This window comes from Amphiura filiformis, chromosome 13 (genome assembly GCF_039555335.1).
Source record: "Amphiura filiformis chromosome 13, Afil_fr2py, whole genome shotgun sequence".
Classification (NCBI taxonomy): Eukaryota; Metazoa; Echinodermata; class Ophiuroidea; order Amphilepidida; family Amphiuridae; genus Amphiura; species Amphiura filiformis.
The window spans coordinates 28,761,689-28,785,224 of record NC_092640.1 but is presented as its reverse complement, the minus strand read 5'-3'; the positions used below and the strand labels follow the sequence as shown (position 1 = coordinate 28,785,224).

At 37.9% G+C, this 23,536-nt stretch overlaps 1 protein-coding gene across 4 annotated transcripts in view; it reads right to left on the bottom strand.

Annotated features, from left to right (window-relative positions):
• LOC140168200 (protein Obscurin-like) overlaps positions 1 to 23,536 on the bottom strand; it is a 241,289-nt gene that overhangs the window by 112,180 nt on the left and 105,573 nt on the right. For 3 of the 4 annotated variants that reach the window (XM_072191532.1, XM_072191531.1, XM_072191533.1), the window contains exon 4: positions 342 to 749. In XM_072191532.1, coding sequence (XP_072047633.1) covers positions 342 to 749 — 408 coding nt within the window. Of the gene's footprint in view, positions 1 to 341; positions 750 to 1,153; positions 1,222 to 23,536 lie in introns of those variants that run through there. The other variant, XM_072191534.1, reaches the window with a different exon arrangement.

Below are 23,536 nucleotides of genomic sequence, written 5' to 3'. Positions count from 1 at the left end.
CATGGCCCGTACCCGTACCCATACTGGGACCCGTACCCTGCATTACCCGTTCGAGTCCCAATTTCCGCACCTGCACCCGTACCCGTACTCATGGCTCCGGACCCGTTGCCGTGCCCGTTCCGCACCCTATTTTGGGTTCGGACCCGGACCCGTACCCGTACTCGGCTCGGACCCGTACCCGTACCCATGGCCTGGGACCCGTTCCCGTACCCGTACCCATGGTCTGGGACCCGTACCCGTACCCGTACTCATGGCTCGGACCCGTACCCGTACCCGTACTCATGACGGGTCCCAATACTACAAGTCTGGTTTTCACAGGGTTAATGTAGTATAATACTTACCAGATAGCATTTATATCAGCTCCTCCTTTGACCTGACATTCTAATGTCGCCCTTCTCCCTTCTTTCACAAAAGTCTTCTTCCGTAATGGAAATGAAAAGTACAGCTCTTCATCTTCTTCCTTAATCTCCTCCTCTTCAAATTGTTGATCCTCTTCCTCTTCCTTGTCTTCTTCCATCTCCACCTCCTCCTCCTCTTCCTCCTCATCTTCTGATGAAGATGTAACAATAGGTTGACCATCGTCTTTGTAGAAGTCAAAGTTGGGTGCTGTTTCTTCATCTTCGTCTGAGCTCTTGGATTCTATAATTTGCAGTTCTGCACAGCTCATCTCTGATCCTCCTGCGTTAATAGCCTCAGCGATGTACATGCCTCCGTCTTCAGGGTAGGTGCATGGTATAATGAGAGTGTGTCTGCAGAACGAGAAATAAGTAGGAAACGGTAAAAATATGACATAAGTATAGGCCTACATACAGCATTTTATCACAGTAGAAAACGACCTTCAACTGCTATTTTCCAGTTTGCTTCTCATTCAAAATAATATTGTAAGACCAATCAAAAAACGCTGTTAATCTCCTCTCAGATGGGAAGTATAACATGGTGTAGCTATATCCCAGTGTGTAATCTGCACATCTTGTCTGAAAGTGATACTCAGGGTGATTGAGCTCACACTATTACATTCAAAATTATTTAACAAGGATGCAAGCTATTTTTGCTACGTATGTGCACTTACATACCAGAGTTTATGAAATAAGCATTCATGTGATACAGGCCAGTCAAAGAGCATGTTTATAATAGAATCAGCAGAGTGCTTTACCAGCTTCCCTGATGGTCTGTTTTCAAACGCCCACAAACCACTAGCGCAGTAAACAAAATACAAACAGCCATATGATGATGTAAGCAAATCTACTCAAGAAAAATCTATTTGAGGAAGCACGATATGGTGTAACTGTCACAATCTTGCAGCCCAAAGTTTGGCAGCGGCAGAATACTAACTTCAGAATGCCACCCACATCTTCAACATCATCAGTCTTAACCCTCTCAACGTGGGTGTTGACTGCAGACAACAAGTTTCAAATTTTCTTTAAAAAGTTTCAGAATTGTACATTTTCATGACCATATTTAGAATCAGCATAAAAAATCCATTAAAATGAGTACAAACAAGCCTAGTATTAGTTCAGTGGTTCTTGATCTTCAACATCAGTCTTAACCCTCTCCACGTGGGTGTCGACTGCAGATGGCAAGTTTCAAATTTTCTTTAAAAATGCATAAATTTCAGAATTGTACATTTTCATGACCATATTTGGGATCAGCATGAAAAATCCATAAAAATGAGTACAAACAAGCCTAGTATTAGTCCAATGGTTCTTGAGGTAGTCCTTGATATTTTGAGGAAATATCTTAGAATGTAGTCCAATTGGGCAGGTCATGCAACACATGGCAACCCTCGAAACCAAGAATAGGCTCAGATCAATGATTATCCTTCATCTGTGTTGCCATCTTAATGCCATTAGACTGTAAATCTGTACCTAACCCAAACATATCCCTCCCTATAAGCTCCCCAGCAGAAATTCTTTAGAAAACAACCCAATTAGGCAGAAAATGTATCACATGGCAACTCTTAGAACCAAGAATAGGCTCAGCCTAGCCCAGTGATGTGCCTTCATCTGTGTTGCCATCTTGATGTCATAAGACTGTAAATATGCACCCAATTCATAACATCCCCATCCCTGGCAGAAATCCTTCAGAAAGGAACCCTATTGGGCAGAAAATGCAACACATGGCAACCCTTAGAACCAAGAATAAGCTCAGCCCAATGATATGTCTTCATCTGTGTTGCCATCTTGATACCATACACTATTGGTCTGCACCCAACTCATAACATCCCTTCCCTGACAGAAACTTTTCAGAATATAACCCAATTGGGCAGAAAATGCAACACATGGCAACCCTTAGAACCGAGAGTAGAATCCATCCTATGATCTGCCTTCATCTTTGTCATCATCTTGATGCTATTACACTTAGAAGACTATGATTGATGATGATGGTCACTCCTCTAAATGTTATCTGGTCAACACACCATAAAAATTGTTGCATATACAATTTGATATTGCTGCTGTCTTGTACTTGTAGAAACTTAACGATAGTGGTCGCAACTTACAACCATAATGTTAACCCTAATCCTCGGTGGCGTAACTAGACCTTCGCAATTAAGATCATAGCCGCGGAAAATCTGCCACAGGATCCAAATGAGGGGTTGAAATTAACATTCCATTAAAAAAATGTACATACACGGCCAACTCATTTGGCCGGGAATTAGGGGTGTCCAAACGGGTGGTTCCAATCAAGGGTGGCTCATTCCCCCGACTGTGCCAATGCTAATGCTTTTAACAGTTTATTTGCTAAACTAAACATCACAATTATAGCTTAATCTAGTCCTAATCCTAACCCTAACACAAGTATTAACCCTAAAACCTAATGCAACTCACCTGAGGTGGCAGCAGTTATTAACTTTGCTGGTGCATTTTGAAAAAACAAATTTCAAATTTTTAACCTTTGCAATAATTAGCCTATATGCAATTACAAGCTGCCAAGAGAGCTTTTCCATATTAGGCAGAAACGAGAATTTTAGGAAATTTTAACCTTATGCCATAAACAAGATAAAGCGCTAAACATTTTGTAGCCTAATTATATCTGATAAAGTTCCAATTGACATTTTTCATTGCATTTAAATAGATTTGTCCAAGTTAATGTGTGTTTTTTAATTTTGATTATTCATCATCATAATTATATCATCATCATCATCACCACCATCACCATCACCATCACCATCACCATCACCATCACCATCACCATCACCACCACCACCACCATCATCATCATCTCATCATCATCATCATCATCACCATCATCACCCTCACCATCAGTCATCATCATCATCACCACCCACCACCATCATCATCAGTCATCATCATCATCATCACCACCACCATGCACCACCACTACCACCAAGCAGAAATGATCAGATACTGCGAAAGTATCTATTTATAATTTATTATTTGAACTTTCATTTATACGAGGGTCATTCAAAAAGTTCTACCTGTTGGGTCATAACTTTTGTTTTGTTTAAGGTAGCTACTTGAAAATCTGCATACATATAGTTCGTAATGTCACCTACTGGTGGTGAAAATATCATGTCAAGACCATTTTCAGATTTTTGTAGGTGACCTGAAAAACACAGTAAGATATCGTACACCGGAAACAGTGACGCATCTTTGGATATTGCACTTGAAAACATGCGTGTAGCCAATGTACGAACTTCCCTCTTTATATAAAAAAATCATATTAGTAACAATATAAATTTTGAATTAATATACACCTTACAGTCCAAAACATCATCTGTGACTGAAAAAGTAAAATTTTGATGGACAGAAGTTACCCAGAATTCCAATTTTTGGAGGGATATCTTGTAACATCTCAGTTAATGATAATCAGCATAGTTTCCATCCCTACAACGTGACTTTTCTAGCTGCGTTTTTAGATAAAAAAAACCAAAAGTTAAAGCTACTATAAGATATTTTTCAGCCAAAAAAGTAAATTTTATTCTATTTGTGATCTATTGTGGTATTTTATTCAAAAGAAAGCGACATAATGCCACCATTTTATACCATGTTTGATTAAAATCAATATCTTCATAAACTGGTTTGTGGTCATCTATACTAATTTTATTACACTGGCTATTTGTTCTATTAGTTTTGTGCATATTAATGTCCATCATTTTCAGTTTGTGGCAACCTTTTAACCAGTACATATAATTTTATGATTATTCTTGTGTTTTATACAGTTTTTACTGTATAACATGACCAAATGGAATATTTATGGGATCTTCAACACACTGTACTTGAGACGCCTTTGTAAATATTGTACATATTTTGACCGTTTCCGGTGAACCATATCTTACTGTGGTTTTCAGGTCACCAACAAAATTCTGAAAATGGTCTTGACATGATTTTTTTCACCACCTGTAGGTGACATTACGAACTATATGTATGCAAATTTTCAAGAAGCTACCCTTAACAAAACAAAAGTTATGACCCAACAGGTAGAACTTTTTGAATGACCCTCGTATATAGGGCCAGGGTAGTCCCTTCGGTTCAAAGCACTGTATAGTCATAAGTCGTGCTCAAGCAATGCTGGTCAACTATGCTTGGAGTGTGTCAGAAGCGTGCCGATCTACAAAAAGAACCCATGCCCACTGGCAAAGTTAAAATTAGTTGCGATACCCTACTAGATGAGACAAGTGCTATGATGTAGGAGGTGAGCCTGCGGTTTGAACCAAATTCACAACACCATGCTGGCACAGACCATTGAAACATATGTGTCTCTGGTCTCTGGTCTGTGATGCTATTGACCATGTTGACATGCATGAAACCAACCCACTAGAAGTGATGAAGATTTTACCACATATCACATTTCTGTATTTCTATATTCACTCAATCCATCCAGAGCTGTGTTTATTCAATTTGGTCAAATTACCTAAAAAACTCGATTAGCATTATGTGCTTACTATTGAGCGCTTTTGAAAACATGAAATTGTACCAAAGTCTGGCGCTTTACCAACTGAGCTAATGGGGTTGAGACACAAATTTGTAGGTTTACTTGTTCGTATATATTAAACTATATGTGTATCAATGATTTGCTAAAAAAAAAAACACTTTTGTGGATGGGGCACTTCATGTTTGCATGTTTTAAAAGCATATGCTAACTATCAAGTTTTTACGTTATACTAAAATTCAATTTTTGGATTTTCATGGTACATTTTTCCAGAGGATTCAAAGCGTTGTAATTTTGCTGCCACTGGTGAATCATCAGAATCAGATGGCATCATTTAGGCCAGCTGCAGCCCTATCTGAGCTCTCCTTATTCCAATGGGTAAAGGAAGTTTTTGATAACCAAACAACTAATCACCAATTTTGAAAGCAGAAGGATACCGGAGATCCCTGAGAAAACCTGCAAGAGCAAGCATGGATCAGGTTAAATCAAGTGCACATATGGCTAATATCCCTACAATAAGATCGTTTTTGTTTTTTTATTTTTATGTTTATGTGTATATTTGTTGTTTTGATTAAATTATAATTATTTGTTAGTTAAAAGGTGGTACATCGTTATCAGGCCTCGGCTTTGTGATGTACCTACCTTCATCAAATCTTGTTAATACACAATAATTGTATATAATAATGCTATAATGTTTGTATGAGATTGATGAAAAATAAAGATTGATTGATTGATTGATTGATTGATTGATTGATTGATTGATTTACCTCTTGCACACTCAGCTGTGGAATCACACTTCAAAATTCCCATTTTTATGTTTTTTCCTGCCATTTGTTTGTTTGTTTATAGATTTTGATGTTGCTGTTGTTGTTGCAGTTACTTTTTTTAAATTCCTTTTTTTATTTATTTTTTTATTAGTGGCCTGAGTGAATCAGCCCATATTCCTGTTGTCTACTGAAGATAGCAACACCAATTTATGACCAGGTGCACATTGTCCATTAAACTACAGTAAGCAAAAGAATTAAGGTAGCAGTTGTGTTCACCCCTGTATACGAGGGGGTATCCAAAAGTTTTTGACATCCCCCAGAAGCGAAGGAGCTATATCGATGAAATTTTGTCAGTGTAATTACTGGTCCTTATGTACATTATGGTCCAAAAATGGTCTCATAAGTATGTTTACTTTCTTTACAGGTGGCGCTAGATGGGCAGTAGGCGCATAACCTGTAAAATGGTGAAAATTGAGGCGTGCAGCGTGATTAAGTTCCTGCATTTGAAGGATTAGGCCTACAATGCTCAGAAAATCTATGATGAAATGAAAGCTATCTACGGTGATGATTGCCCATCATATGGCACTGTTGCTTTTTGAAAAAGAATTTCCAAACTGGCCACATGTCCCTCACAGATGAGCCAAGAAGTGGACGTCCATCACTTTCGGATGATGCGGTCACAGTGAAGAAATTCAAGAAAGTGGAGGATCTTATCATGAAAAGGTTATGCGCCTACTGCCCATCTAGCGCCACCTGTAAAGAAAGTAAACATACTTATGAGACCATTTTTGGACCATAATGTACATAAGGACCAGTAATTACACTGACAAAATTTTATCGATATAGCTCCTTCGCTTCTGGGTGATGTCAAAAACTTTTGGATACCCCTCGTATTCTAAATAAAGACAAATGTGTCAAAATTAAAACAAGCAGCCCATGCCACTACTTTTTAGCTCTGATTTAAGACCTTATTTGTTGAAATTGGTTGAGAATTAAAGAAACGGTAGTCCAAAACCTGATGAAGATACGAAATAAAAAGTTGCACTTTTGTGTTCTAATCAATGAAAGCACGATGCTAGTTTTTCGTGCTAATCAATGAAAGCACAGCGCTAGTTATCTTGTTCGCGTCGCTTTGTGTACAAATCAATAGGGCATATAATGTGGCAAACTGCAACTTTTATATTTGCATCTTCCTTGGGTTTTTGGATCGTTGTGTCTTTATTTCTTGGACAATGTCAACGAATGAGATCTTAAATTCGAGCTGAAAGATGCAGCTATTGGCTGTTGGTTCCAATTATGACATGTTTGCCTTTGTTTAGGATATACAGGGGGTGAACGCAACTGGTACCTTGATTTTTTGGCTTACTGTATAAGAAACCATATGAAATAGGGAAAGACATACACATTACACAACTACATCAACTTGAATGCAGGGGTAGCGCTTGAACAAAACATTCCAGAGTCTGTAGGGACCCCCAAACTTGCAGAAAATAAAAAAGTAGGGGGTCCGTAGTAGAAGTTGGTGAGTCAGAGTTGCACAAATGCAGCATAAATAGTATGTTTGCGGTAGCGCTAGATTGAAAAACTGGGGATCTGCAGGAACCCCAAACTTGCAGAAAATTTAAAATAGGGGTTCCAACTGTATTTCAGTGAGTCTGGGACCCCAAAATAGGGGATCCAACTGTATTTTGGTGAGTCTGGGACCCCACAATGCAGCCTAGCTCTACCCTTGCTTGAAAGCCCCTTGGCAGTGGTCAAATCATCTGCATCATGTGGCCAATTAGGGTCCTAAGTACAAGTGCAAGGTTATGAATGTAGTAGGAGAGCCCAAGGGCATGGATTGTGATCATAACCAACTAGCTGCCTAAAGACATGAAGTGTTCAGGTGCCAAATGCACCATATGATGCCTTATGAAGGCCAATGTATAATCCACTTAGCAACTTTACCAGAAGGTGTGATGCAAAAATATTGTAAAAATGAAAGATTAGAACATATAGTTTGAATTTGGTACACATTATGAAATTTGAGCATTTATGTCTAGGAACACTTATATTACCTATTTTCCAGTTAGTAAAATAAAATTTGGTAAATTACCAGGTAATTGCCAATGTAAAATACAGGTAATTTACCAATTTTGAACACTGAGCAGTACTATGCTATAATCAGCTGATATCATCACCGTGCTATCTTCATCTATTAGTATTCTCATGCTATCTTCAGTGGACAGCAGTAATATTGTATAATCAGCTGAATTCATCACCATGCTATCTACATCTATTAGTAGTCTCATGCTATCTTCAGTGGACAGCAGTAATATTGTATAATCAGCTGATTTCATCACCGTGCTATCTACATCTATTAGTAGTCTCATGCTATCTTCAGTAGACAGCAGTAATATTGTATAATCAGCTGATTTCATCACCATGCTATCTACATCTATTAGTAGTCTCATGCTATCTTCAGTGGACAGCAGTAATATTGTATAATCAGCTGATTTCATCACCATGCTATCTACATCTATTAGTAGTCTCATGCTATCTTCAGTGGACAGCAGTAATATTGTATAATCAGCTGATTTCATCACCATGCTATCTACATCTATTAGTAGTCTCATGCTATCTTCAGTAGACAGCAGTAATATTGTATAATCAGCTGATTTCATCACCATGCTATCTACATCTATTAGTAGTCTCATGCTATCTTCAGTGGACAGCAGTAATATTGTATAATCAGCTGATTTCATCACCATGCTATCTACATCTATTAGTAGTCTCATGCTATCTTCAGTAGACAGCAGTAATATTGTATAATCAGCTGATTTCATCACCGTGCTATCTACATCTATTAGTAGTCTCATGCTATCTTCAGTGGACAGCAGTAATATTGTATAATCAGCTGATTTCATCACCGTGCTATCTACATCTATTAGTAGTCTCATGCTATCTTCAGTAGACAGCAGTAATATTGTATAATCAGCTGATTTCATCACCATGCTATCTACATCTATTAGTAGTCTCGTGCTATCTTCAGTAGACAGCAGTAATATTGTATAATCAGCTGATTTCATCACTGTGCTATCTACCAGTAGTCTCATGCTATCTTCAGTAGACAGCAGTAATATTGTATAATCAGCTGATAGCATTTTCATCTTCAATTAAGCCTCAATAAATAGTATTTGTTTAACATCACTTTTGATTTGGATTAGAGTGTTTCCTTTGGCTTTCAACTTTCCTGTGTGATTCAAACCTAATATACTTAGGCCTATTAGATTTCAATCTTTTGTTCTTATCCATCATGTTGACTATGATAAGGATAAATTGAAATTTGATGTGCCTATTGTGAGATGTGTATTGTAATATGTCTTGTTTATGTTTACACTGTACAGTGTACAAGCACTTTTGAACATTACTTGCAGACCAAAGGAAATTTTTGTTTTTGCAAGAGTCAGCAGGCCTACATGCATATATAATGTACATGTAGCATATACATTAGGGTGCATCAGATGCCCCTCATGCCCGGTGGGTTTAGTCTTCACTGACAATGTGTACGCACGATGGTTCCAATTAGGGGTACTTTTCAAGAAATGTCCGCGGAATTTTCGAGGACAAAGTTGTTCGCGATTGTCCAAATTAGGGGTGTTTTGGAGCAAAATTGTCCTTGAAATGGAAAATAGGGTGTATTTCTAGGACTTTCGTCCGCGTTTTACCGCTACAGTTTTCGTTATTGTCCTCATTTCCCCGTGAAATAGGGGGGAGTTCAAAAGCGTCCTTGAAATGGTAAAAATAGGGGTATTTATTTCGGAAAAATGTCCTCGATTCCTCGTAATAAGGGGGTGAAATGAAAATCGTCCTCAAAATGATAAAAATAGGGGGAGGTATTTGGGGCAAATTTTCCTTGATTTCACGCAAAAATAGGGGGTAAAATTGCTGCAAATGTCCTCGATTCCCCGTGAAATAGGGGTCATTTTCAAATCCTGGAACGGTCATATGTCCTACCTTTAAATACAAACTGAACCCACCGGGCCCTCATGTCAATGGATTCATCTGTCCCTAGTCTTAAAATGTTCCTATTGTCACAAAACTAACATGTGCCAAGTTTGAATTAATTCGGACGTCGTCCTGGGGGGCCACCGAGAGCCTAAAGTTACAATGTGTGTTCCTATGTAGTAAAGTTCGTTGACCCCTGTACAATTCCAATTAGAAGCCGATCGAACAATTTAAAGTAGCTGCCATATCAAAACCGTTAGGACTTAAAAGCTCAAATCTTTTGCGCTTATAGTACTGATAATCATCTTCGAATCGGTGATAAAAATTAATCACCAACAAAATGAGCATGTGTGGAATTGGCACAAGCGCCCTCGATACAAAATTTCAGTGAAATAGGCATTTTGTGGTAGTTTTTACCTCAAATTTTACAAATGTTGATGTCCTGGTTGTCATTACACTTTTACAAAGCAGATTTTCTGAACTTTAGATCAATATATAATACATATTAACAACTTTCAGTGTGAAATAAAGTATTATAGCACTTGGTTAAGACAGAAATTATAGATTTTCCCAAGAATATGGACTGTGGGGCGCTTTTGACAATAAAACACACACAGTCATTTCTCTGAGATGGATTTTCATCACAGATTCAAAGATGATTATCAGTACGCTTAGCTCCCAAGATTTGAGCTTCTAAATCCAAACGGTTTTGATATGGCAGCTACTTTAAATTGTTCGATCGGCTTCTAATTGGAATTGTACAGGTGTCAACGAACTTTACTACATAGGAACACACATTGTAACTTTAGGCTCTCGGTGGCCCCTCAGGACGACCTCCGAATTAATTCAAACTTGGCACATGTTAGTTTTGTGACAATAGGAACATTTTAAGACTAGGGACAGGTGAATCCATTGACATGAGGGGCATCTGATGCACCCTAAATTATACATTATTCAAAGGAGCTGTTTGAGAATAAGCATTTAAAAATAAATATACATCTGGTATCGTGCAGCCCAACTCAGAACTTACCCAATGGGAACAATTTGGCCTCCCATATCACATTGCAAGCTATTAATTTTGATCAAAACAAAAGGTACTACATTAAGATATTCTGAATACTAGTAGCAATCAATCTCATTTAGAATAATATGTATTCCAAGTAAAACAGCATTGTCTAAAGGAAACCTTTTGATTTTCTTCCCATGCATCATGTTTTTGAGATATAGTAGCCATCAATATCATTTAGTATAATACGGTAAGTATATTCCAAGTAAAACAGCATTGTCTGAAGGAAACCTTTTGATTTACTAGCATGCATATATGTTTTTGAGATATAGTAGCCATCAATCTCATTTAGCATATCATGTATATTCCAAGTAAAAAAGAATTTTATGCAAGAAGCATTTTGATTTTCTAATCAAGCATCAAGCATCGATATTTCACCAAAAATTATGCAGTAAAATACCAGATTTATTTTACTTACCAATTTAGAACATTGGTACTGCTGTCTACTAAAGATAGTTTGATAATGTTATTAGCTGATTACTGCATACTGTCTACTGAAGATAGCATGAGAATGCTATCAACTGATCGTTGGCTACCATGATCCCAGAAAACACAAAATGTTTGACAGAAATTCTGTCAATGTTGTGTTATATAAAGGGTATAAAACGTTTTAATAACATTTGGAAAACATTTTTGAAAACTTTATGCAAAACATGTTAACATACATACAATTATTAAGTTTTGACAAAATATTTTCTAAAAATATTGACCAAAAATTATTTATTTTCCAAGAACATTCTGACAACTCTTGTAAAATTTTGACGCAGTGTTTTTTCATATAAACGTTTAATGTTTTCATGGCCTTTATATAACCTGAAACCTGTAAATGTTTTTACCTCAACCAAAACACTTTTATTACATGCTATCAAATGATTATTACATACATTTGTAAATTATTACTGCTGTCTACTGAAGATAGCATGATAATGCAGCTAGCTGATTTTAGCATAGTACTGCTGTCTACTGAAGACAGCACAGTAATTGTGTCTGCTGATTAAACAATATTTACTGCTGTTTACTGGAAGATAGCATGAAAATGCTATATAAGCAATACTAGGATATTTCTGCTGAAAATAGTATGCCATGAGAATGCTTTCAGCTGATTAGCCTTATAGCCTAATACTACTGTCTACATGTCCTTAAAGCAATACTGTAACATTTGCTGTGGAGAACCTCCTCAATATTTTTCAAAATTCTGTTTTTTACACAAGTATAATGTACGTTATTAAACTAACATACCCAGCAAAAATCAAGACTCTAGGTGCGGTAGTTTAGTCAAAATCCGAGATTTTTGAATAAACCACAGGAACCTTCGTTTAATTATTACGGTGGAAATATTAGCCGGAAATATTAGTCGAACACATACTTGATGTTCATAACACAGTACGTACACGGCATTTCAAAACAAGTTTGAAATCAGGTCTGTCTCATCAGACACCCGCGTGCAGTGCTATGTGAACTCCAATTAACGCTTAGCGCCACACATTGGTTGTAAAATTCTTTATTTTTCATATGCTTAATTTTTTTTGATATTTCAGTATCGTATTACGATCCAATTTTGCCTTTTTTGCAGTTTGGGTTTGTTTTTTCGTACATATTTTGCCATGATTGTAAAAGAGACAAACAAAACTATTTACTGTGTATGCATATTACTATGTTTATGTTTTTGAATAAATTATGAAGTACATAAACTGCCTTGACTGTAAAAAAAACCAATATATATCGCATAGCTCATTTTATAAAAAAAAAAGCATAGTACTTAGCTTTTTTACCAAATGTGTCTGAGACAAACCTTTTTTTTGGGGGGGGGCCTAAGATTGCACATTATGTCTTCAACATGCTTAAGGTTGGTCTGAACCCTGGAATTATGGAAACTTTCGGGCCTCATAACTGCTAAATTGTTTGTCTAAAGTATTCGACCAACTTCGAGAAATTTGAACCAAAAATGGTCAAAAAACACTGAATTTTCAAAAAAATCATAAAATATTTTTGGGAAGTTGGTCAAAATTAAAAAAAAAAAAAAAACAGTACCTAGATATTTTTATCTAGTTTTTAAAAATTAATAAAAAAAAATTTGGCCCAAGAATTTTTTTGTTAGGATGCACGAAAAAGAAGTGGGCCAAAAAGAAAATTTTTGGGATTTTGGGCCAAAATGGCATTTTTTGCCAACAAGTCTTTGCCATTCTAAATATGTATACTTTTATATACTTTACACCAACAATTTAGCAGTTATGAGGCCCGAAAGTTTCCATAATTCCAGGGTTCAGACCAACCTTAACATAGCATGATCAAGATCCTGCTGGTGATGATAATAACTAGACGCACAGCGTCGACCGTGATGCCTCCACCAAAGGGTGTGATGTGGCCTAAAAGAGGAAACTGAATTTGACCTTAGACAACACCTGGATGACCCCAAAACAACCTTCCAATGACTCCTGGGTGACCCCGGATGACCCCAAAATGTTGACTGTGCCCACCAAGTTTCATGCCCATAGGATAGTTTTTACTAATTTGACCTCAGATGACCCTGGTGACCCCAAAATGACCTTCCAAAAATTTGGCTCTAAATGTTGACTGTACCCACCAAGTTTCATGCCCATAGGATAGTTTTTACTAAACTTGAATGTGCGACCCCTAGTCTCCGAGAAAAGAGGTAAATAAGGAAAATGGGCCCCTTGACCTCAAATGACCTTTTACCTCAGTAGATGACCTTGAACCTCAAAAAAAAAAAAGTAGCCAGAGTTTTTGACCATGACCCACCTATCCTGAAAATCTGAAGTTAATCCGCCCATCCATGCCCGAGATATAGCCTCCGGACGGAAGGACGGATGGACGGAAGCACAGAAGGACGGAAGCACAGACATTGCAAAAACAGTATGCCTCGCGGTGGAGGCATAAAAATGCTTATCAGAAATTTTTATGATATCAATAAAAAAAAATTTAAAAAAGTACTATTCTAAATAAGTTTCCTACAACATTTCTCTTCATTCTCTACAACCTAAATTTCTTTTTTTATTTAATTTTTCATGAATAAATCACTGCTTTTATATCACCACATCCTTATACTTTGTATATCACCTACTCAATATTAGCATTATGAAAGGTTGGAATAGTTTAAAAACAATTTGTCAATATTGAGTTATCCACACACCGCACTGCAGATAGATCACCAGTGTCATCTTACAAGTTCATCACAGATGGAGGAAAACCACAGAGGGGGCTGTTATATCTTCCTATCATGCACTGCAAGAATACTCAACCAAATACAACACACAATCGGTATGAAGCAGTTGACAATTATCCTTTTCTCTACCATAAATCCGGGCAGTGGCAGCACCAGGATTTTTTTTCGTAGGGCATGGGGGGGACTGAATTTCAGGGGGAATCAACCAATTTTGCACAAAATTGCTGGTGTGATCTTGAAGTTTTTGCTTCAAAAGTGGATGAGGCAAGAAAAATAATTTAGGGAATTCCCCTTGACATCCCCTTCCCTGCAGCACTGCCACTGAATCCGGGGTGGAGTACTCATGTATATAAGGTATACCATGGGTATACGGGGATGTGCCACTCTAATGGGTCACTTTTTTCAAGAAAAACCCAAACATGGGTCCCGATTTCAGAAACAAATCCCAAAACATGAGTCCTGTTTTTAAAAAAATGGTCAAAAACTGTCAAATCAGCCGTTTTTTAGGTTAAAAACCTTAAACATGGTACGGTACTTAGTTCTTTGCACGCTACATTTGCATGCTACATCTATTATAGGCTTCAACATAAAAAATATTTTGCAAAAATGTTTGCCTAAAATACTTTACAATAACATTTTAATAACATATTTGAAATCTTGTATTTTTTCATGACCTAACATTTAAATGTATTAAAACATTTTATTAAACCAAAACCAAAACATATTTTATTTAAAAACATTTGTGTGTTTGCTGGGATTACATTTATTTTTAAATGTTTCTACAAGGCTCAATATTCTGTGCATGTGTGTTAGTGCAAGTTTATGTCTATAATGCCCTACCTTCATAATATTTAGGCAAAAGGGTAATGCATTATGCTTTACACCCAAATAATGTGTCCGAGGCAGTAAAAACGTAAGCCTCACCCATTATTCAAACGTTTTTACTGGCCAGGACACATTATTTGCGTGTAAAGGATAATGCTGCACCCCTATTCTATTACCAGAAAATAGTGGGATTTAAAGAGAAAATATCATTTTTTGGCACAAATATTTTAAGTTGTTTACTTCAAGGTGGAGCATGTGCGTAAGTGACAGCGCGTATCGCAGAAATATTGCACATGCAGCCACACGTAATGCTGTGCATAGAATGTGTTACGGTGCTTGACCCATTATTGCAGAATAATGGGCTCTCACGTGATGTGTTTTAACAAATCACAGTGCACGATTTTGAATAATGGGTGGTAAGAGTAATATAATAATGCATAAATACCCCACCTTCATAATAATGCAAAGTGTGCATTGCAAAAATATTGAAATGCATGATGGGAGAAAGTTTATTCATACCCTGGATAGAAAGAACCAGTGATGCCTTTAGCATCAATAACGGTAACTTCCTCACGTTCACAATCATCTTCCTCCAGATTTCTTTATTTATCACTGGTCCTCAGTGGATAAAGTCAAGGTTGGTCTATATTTGTAATCAGATGCAAATAGATTGAAATATGAATACTAACTATTTACAAATAAGATGAGGATGCAGAAATGGAGGAGGAAGATGATGATGATGATGATGATGATGATGATATTGATGCTGATGGTGGTAGCATTGATGATGATAATGATGAAACGATGACGATGATGATGCCGATGGTGGTAGCTTTGATGATGATGATGAGATGACGACTACAATGCTGATGGTGGTAGCTTTGATGATGATGAGATGACGACTACGATGCTGATGGTGGTAGCTTTGATGATGATGATGAGATGACGACTACAATGCTGATGGTGGTAGCTTTGATGATGATGAGATGACGACTACGATGCTGATGGTGGTAGCTTTGATGATGATGATGAGATGACGACTACGATGCTGATGGTGGTAGCTTTGATGATGATGATGGATGATGATGATGCTGATAGCTTTGATGATGATGATAATGATGATGATGATGATGATGATGATGATGATAATGATGATGATGATGATAAACTTGAACTTGGTGATGGTGATATGACAACAGAGATGGCAATAATGATGATGATACTGATTGATGATGGCAATTATTAGGAGAAGATATGATAATGATGAAGATATTGATGACAACAGAGATGACAATATGACATCTCAGTGGATCAGGTTTGGGTCAAGATTACACAGCTTTAATTCAACAAACAGCTAGTATAACTCAGTGATAAGGCCAACAAAATATATAAAAGGTCGGTTTTTGCCCTTTCAGCTCAAAAATTTTTGAGTCCGTAGAATTTGTTTTATTCAAAAGTATTCTGTGGTTTCTACAGCTTGCCATGGACCATTTGGTCAATGAGAAACTCTTTACAGTTATTAATTCTAGCTCGTTTGCAGGCACAGGCTGTTGTGTTAGACTTTCATCGATCACTTCTTGGTTTTGGTCAGTAACAAAATATACACAAATTCATGCAGTTTAAGATCCAAATTTTGCCAATATTTAGTGCTGAACTCCATCAAAATGTTAAAAAAGCTTCATTTCCACTTTGAAAAAGTGACTGTGATTTTTAAATATTCTGGATCTTTCGGGAAAGGGCAATTAAACCTTTTTTAAGGCCTTAACTCTCTGATGTGATTACACCATGTATATATACCCAATATAATTTAATTGCCTCATGAACTTGAAGTGTGAAATAGGCTTTACCATTTGTTTGAACTTAGATTTGACCCGTGCAGTATTGCTTCAAATATTAAAGGGACATAGAGAGACATTCTTATGTTTGCCTTACAGCTACAAGAAAGCATGCATAAAGCAAATATAGGTCAGTTTGATCAGGGGCATACCATGTAACCTACAAGCATGGGTGCAAGGGCATTTTTGCATTTTGGTGAATAAACAAGTTTGACTGGGTCTTGTCACCGTTTCTTTAATTCTCTACCAATTTCAACAAATAAGGTCTTAAAGAGTACGGGTGGGTATTGAGTGCTTGTTTTAATTTGGACATATTTGCCTTTATTTAGGACATACAGGGGTGAACATAACCGGCACCTTAATTCTTTGGCTTAATACTGCGGTTGATATTGCAAGGCAACAAGGAAATTGTCATGATTGGGCTAAAAAGTACAAGAAATGCCTAAAAATCGTAAATAAGGGCAAACAGCATCACAGGGGAGGGGGAAAGGGGGTTACTTCCCACAGGAGGGAAGCTCTCCCATTACCGCCTGGCTACACTACTTCTCAAAAGCCAAGCACACACTGAGCCATGGTTGATAACAGCATTTTCATGAAAAAGTGGTAATTCTGTCTATCAAAGCGCTATCTGTATTGTTGAGCAGTTTCCAAATCTGATTTTCATGCCTGGCTTATTAACCCTAACTGCCCTGAGTACTACAAAACACTATAAACAACTTCACAGTGTGTGCGTGCACACTTAAAACTACGGGGTCAAAAAAATGACCCAAACGGGGTCATTTTTGACCCCAGCATAGTTATCAACTAAACACCATACCACGGACGGGGTCATTTTGACCCCATTGATCAGGGTCATTGCAATGACTACGTATTTGGGTCAAATAGTAACCCCATTGGGGTCAAAATATTACCATATTTCGGGGTCAATTAAAAAAGGGTTGCCTTATTTGGGTTATTCAATATTGACCCCATTGGCTGTGGTCATTTCAATGACCACGTATTTTGGTCAAAATGTAACCCCAATGGGGTCAAAATATAACAACATTTCGGGGTCAAATGAAATGACCCATTTGAAAGGGTTGCTTATAATAGGGTTACTCAATAACCACATTTAGGGGTTGTTTGGATTTTTTAGTATGATGCGATGGATGGTATTGCTGGTCCCACCAGGACATAAGTGTGTCTCTGCACACTAGCATTACATAAGCAGCAAATTTATACATAGGCCTAATGCATCTGTGTATCACACTGACACGCCTCATGACAGTTCACACATAAGCTTACATGATATCATTGATGTAAGCTTATAACAACTGCAGACAAGACATCCGGCCACGGCAGCATGAAATTGTCCGAATCTGTTCATAGACAAGGGTCTATCCTTGCATCCTTGCAGTCCCACTTTCCCAAGTAACTTTTCATATTCCATCATGCAGACACACGACAATCCGCTGAGCTGCACAATCAGAACAAATATGGCGCTGATGTGACGCTGGAAGCCGATGCACACCGTGCGTGCAAATAGTTCCAAAATGCAAGTCATTTTAAAGTTATAAAATTGGGCAACGTCGGTCAAAAAATTAGCTATATTTAATAATCAAAAAACATTAATTGCAGCTCATGTTTAAACTCATTTATGAATTGAGATTTTCACTGAGCTGAACATTGAAACTGATATCAATGCGCGACAGTATCGGCAAAATGTCGCCCTCATATGTCGCCCTCATATTTTTTTTTTTGCGATTTTTCGAAATGCCAAATTTTACGTAATTTACAGATGTCACAAATTGATAAAAAAATTAGAAAAGAAAATTAAGAAGGAATGGAAAGATATTAATGGTATACCCAAGTAGGAACTTATACTGTGCATAACTGATTAGTTTTTCAAGCCTATAGCTCTTGTAGTTTTCTTATAATCCCAATTTTTATAAATGGCGGGAATTTTTACACACATCAAAATTTTAAGGGGTAGGGGAAACATTTTTACATTTTGCAAGTCTTTCCCTTAGTTAAAAAGAACAAAGTTAGGTATCAAATTAAAGCCCATTCAATACTGCATAGACTGGTAGGTCAACCATCTCTGTAGCACCTTCCTATCAAGAGTTATGATTTTTCAAATCATTTTTTTTGCTGAAAACGGCTTATTTTGGCATGTCAATTGTCACGAGGCGTGTCATATTTGAATGATTCTGGCGCGCAAATGATTAAGTCAATCACAAAACAAATACCTGAATCCATCAAATAGTACCCTCAGCTGATATGTTAACATTTTAAAGGGCCATATCTATGTATATTGTAGACACTATGAGTATACAAAGTTGGCATGTGAAAATTTTTGTCACCCAAAAAGTGAGTTTTTCGGGCAAAATCGGCCACAAATCAACATTTTGTAGCAAAACGATGTATGATGCACGTGTTTTGACAAAAAAATCATGTTCTACAAACAATTTTACCCTAGAAAAGACACCTTAGAAATTAAACATAGCTATTTTCACTCTGGGGTGAATTTTTACACACTTTGGCAGTGAAACCTGCTTCAAATCTGAGACCATGTCATAAACAACTTCACAGTGTGTGCGTGCACACTTAAAACTACGGGGTCAAAAAATGACCCAAACGGGGTCATTTTTGACCCCAGCATAGTTATCAACTAAACACCATACCACGGACGGGGTCATTTTGACCCCATTGATCAGGGTCATTGCAATGACTACGTATTTGGGTCAAATAGTAACCCCATTGGGGTCAAAATATTACCATATTTCGGGGTCAATTAAAAAAGGGCTGCCTTATTTGGGTTATTCAATATTGACCCCATTGGCTGTGGTCATTTCAATGACCACGTATTTTGGTCAAAATGTAACCCCAATGGGGTCAAAATATAACAACATTTCGGGGTCAAATGAAATGACCCATTTGAAAGGGTTGCTTATAATAGGGTTACTCAATAACCACATTTAGGGGTTGTTTGGATTTTTTTAGTATGATGCGATGGATGGTATTGCTGGTCCCACCAGGACATAAGTGTGTCTCTGCACACTAGCATTACATAAGCAGCAAATTTATACATAGGCCTAATGCATCTGTGTATCACACTGACACGCCTCATGACAGTTCACACATAAGCTTACATGATATCATTGATGTAAGCTTATAACAACTGCAGACAAGACATCCGGCCACGGCAGCATGAAATTGTCCGAATCTGCGTTCATAGACAAGGGTCTATCCTTGCATCCTTGCAGTCCCACTTTCCCAAGTAACTTTTCATATTCCATCATGCAGACACACGACAATCCGCTGAGCTGCACAATCAGAACAAATATGGCGCTGATGTGACGCTGGAAGCCGATGCACACCGTGCGTGCAAATAGTTCAAATGCAAGTCATTTTAAAGTTATAAAATTGGGCAACGCGTCGGTCAAAAAATTAGCTATATTTAATAATCAAAAAACATTAATTGCAGCTCATGTTTAAACTCATTTATGAATTGAGATTTTCACTGAGCTGAACATTGAAACTGATATCAATGCGCGACAGTATCGGCAAAATGACCCCGAATTTTTTGACCACGTTCGTCGTGGTTAAAATGACCTCGTGAATGTGGTCAAATTAAAACAGTACAACCCCCTTACGGGTCAAAACAACCCCAAACGTGGTCAATTCAAAATGACCACGGAAAATATAACCCCGTAGTTTTTAGTGTGTGCATCCCACGGGATGTGATGATGCAATCACCCTAAGTGATATATGGGCGCGCTTTCATTGGCCCGGCCAGCGTAAGACGCGTGGCTAAGTGTCGGCGATCTATTGCTAGGCATGCGAGGGGTCTCGGGTTCGAATCCCACCAAAGCAAACAACTGCTTTGTTTTTTCCCTTCCAGTCCCCAAAAAGCCCTTCGGGCATTAGGGTTAAGTAACCACTATCGAAACTCAATATTGGCTTACTTAATTCACCCTAACTGCCCTGAGTACTACAAACAACTTCACTGGGCAATCACCCTAAGTGATATATGGGCAGGCTTTCGCTGGCCAGACCAGTGTAAGACCCATGGCTAAGTGTCGGAGAGCTAGTGTTTGGCATGCGAGGGGTCTAGGGTTCGAATCCGACCCAAGCAAACAACTTCTTTGTTTGTTTTCTCTCTTTATTCCTTCATTTCCCTTCCAGTAGCCAAAAAGCCCTTCGGGCTTTAGGGTTAAGTAACCACTATCGAAACTCAATATTGGCTTACTTAACCCTAACTGCTCTGAGTACTACAAAACACTACAGACTACTTCACTGCGCATATGTGCATCCCACGGGATGTGATGATGCAATCACCTTAAGTGATATATGGGCAGGCTTTCGCTGGTCGGGCGCAAGACCCATGGCTAAGTGTTGGTGAGCTAATGTTTGGCATGCAAGGGATATTGGGTTCAAATCCCACCCAAGCAAACAACTTCTTTCTTTGTTTTCTCTCTTTCTCCCTTCTTTCCCTTCCAGTAGCCAAAAAGACCTTCAGGTGTTAGGGTTAAGTAGCGCATAGAGCAAGTTACTACATTTCGTATATATTGGTGATCATTGTAAACGTGCAAGGAAACTGTGGTATAGCAGTGACCGATCTTTGTAAGACACTTTAAGCTTGTGAAAATGATACCAGATCATAAAGACACAGGAGATTTAGTGCTCTATTATTTTTTACACTAAACACAATTTCATGTTATTGTGAAGTCTAAACAATAACCAATTATAACAACTAGGGAACACTCAAAAATTGAATATTCCAATAAACAGAAAAAGTTACATTAAACATTTCTCGAGCACAAAAATAACTAACTCGTACATGATTACTTTTGCAATAGAAAGGTTGTACATGTAGCAAAGGCAATATCGTTAGATGGTTGAGTCTCGGCCAGCTGTCTCGTCTTACTAACTGAGGATGCATGCAAGCTTCATACTACATGCCTGACATGTTTGACAAGTCAACATAGAGAGGCATTGCAAGAGGCAAAGTATTATATTGATTGACCCTTATGAATATTTAAGCGACACTGTTTTTTTAATATTAATTTATTTACTTATTTGTTTTGTTTACTACTGTGGATGAAGGAAAAAAGACTTTTTTGCAAATAGAAATTGTTTGGAAATCAAATTGAAAAGAGTTGCACATGTGTGAAAATGTTGATATCAATTTGTACCTGTTTGAGCATGATAATATGCACACACCCCACACCACCACCCACCCCCTCGACTACACACACCCACAACTGCAAGTAAAGACCTGTAACTGTGGACCTTTTTTGTTCAGAAAATACCTAACCAAATGTGGACCCCCAAGGACCAAAATTAAGTGCCCAACCGAGGACATCCACCGGACACACCAGACTTCTTTACATACCATGGGTAGTACCGTAGACCTGGCCAATGTACTCAAACAAATGTGGAGATTGGTTTTAATAGTGAATTTACACACCGCTTTGCATTTTCGCTGATTCCAGCAACTGAGGATATCCTTGGTTGCAGATGTCATGAGGTGTGTCCCCATTTAGGGGCTTTGCAATAATTATGAGCCTCCCTGGGGGTAAAACGGCTGGCCAAAAATCAATTGCCCCCCTCTCAGCCTGCCAAAAAATTTTTGCCCCCCCCCTTGCACATGCCAAATTTTTTGGATCCCAATTTGCAAACTTTAAATGGTCTAGTTATAAGTGAAAATTTGTATTTTATTTAAAGAGCACAGCACCACATGAATGTGTGCCAAAAATTGCTTCCTCCACGCCCCACCACTTCTCGGCTTGCCAAAACCTGCTTGCCCCCCCCCTTGGCTTGCCAAAATTTCTACCCCCCAATTTTACCCTCCAATCAGGGCTCATAATTATTATACAGGCGGTAAAAAGTGAGATCAAGGTGGCAGGTCTTTACAAATGCAAGACCTGCACAGCACTCCATATACCTCCTTCATACCCCCACCCCCTACATATAACTTAAGAGGCATACACATCCTCTTTGCACAGTACCCCCGCACCGCACAAGAACATTTACACACCCCACCCACACCCTCACAACACAGAAAAGAAACATATGATGTAGGCCTACATGTGCATATGTGCACATTAGATTTCAGTACACAATATTTTTTTCATCTCAATACTTTGGTATTGGTATATCAAAATTCATTCAATAAACTTTCTAAACTTTGACAGTTGTTGAAAGGTAACATTATCCCTAGCTTAGACTGTGTACATGTAACCTGCTGCTTTAACAGCCTGCTTTGAAAATCAACTTGATTTAATGGGACCTGGTATACATCGGGCTATTCCAGTTCAAATCCATACGCCCCCTATGGAAGACATCACCCAACCTCCCACAAAGGGGGTGTAGAATTTGATTGGAATCACCTATTCAGGAAGGCCCATTTGAAGTTCCCACTCCCTGTACTGTGTAGCAGATTAAGTTCATGTCTTTCATAGGGGGTGTATGGATTCCAACTAGAATAGCCCATTTGCATGACGTGCTACTATGAAATTGAACCCGATGTAAGAAAAGCGATCAAATGTCGAAAAGGGGCAGTGATCAAGGGCAGACAAATAGCTCCCTCTGTTGAGAGATAAGCTCCCTGGTAAGGTACCCGGGAAGGACACTCAACTTTGGTAGTGACAGGTATGTGCCTATCGGCATCGGGAAGTAGGGGTCTATTGGTATAAAAGGTTGTTTTAAATAATGGGGCCATTGGGTATAACAAATGAAAAAAGGGGTCATTAGGTATAACATTTTGAAAAAGGGGGTCATTTGGTGTAAAATTTTGAAAAAAGGGATCATCGGATAAGGAAATGTCTAATTTGAAATTTGCAAAACAATTTGCTTAAATAAGAGAATAAAAATTTTCCTCATCATTTTATAGCATTTTGATGATAAAATTCCAGAAAAAGGGGTCATCGATTAGCTGAACCTAAAGTAGGGGTCATTGAGTATGACTTTAAAAAATGTATGATAAGGCCTAGATAGG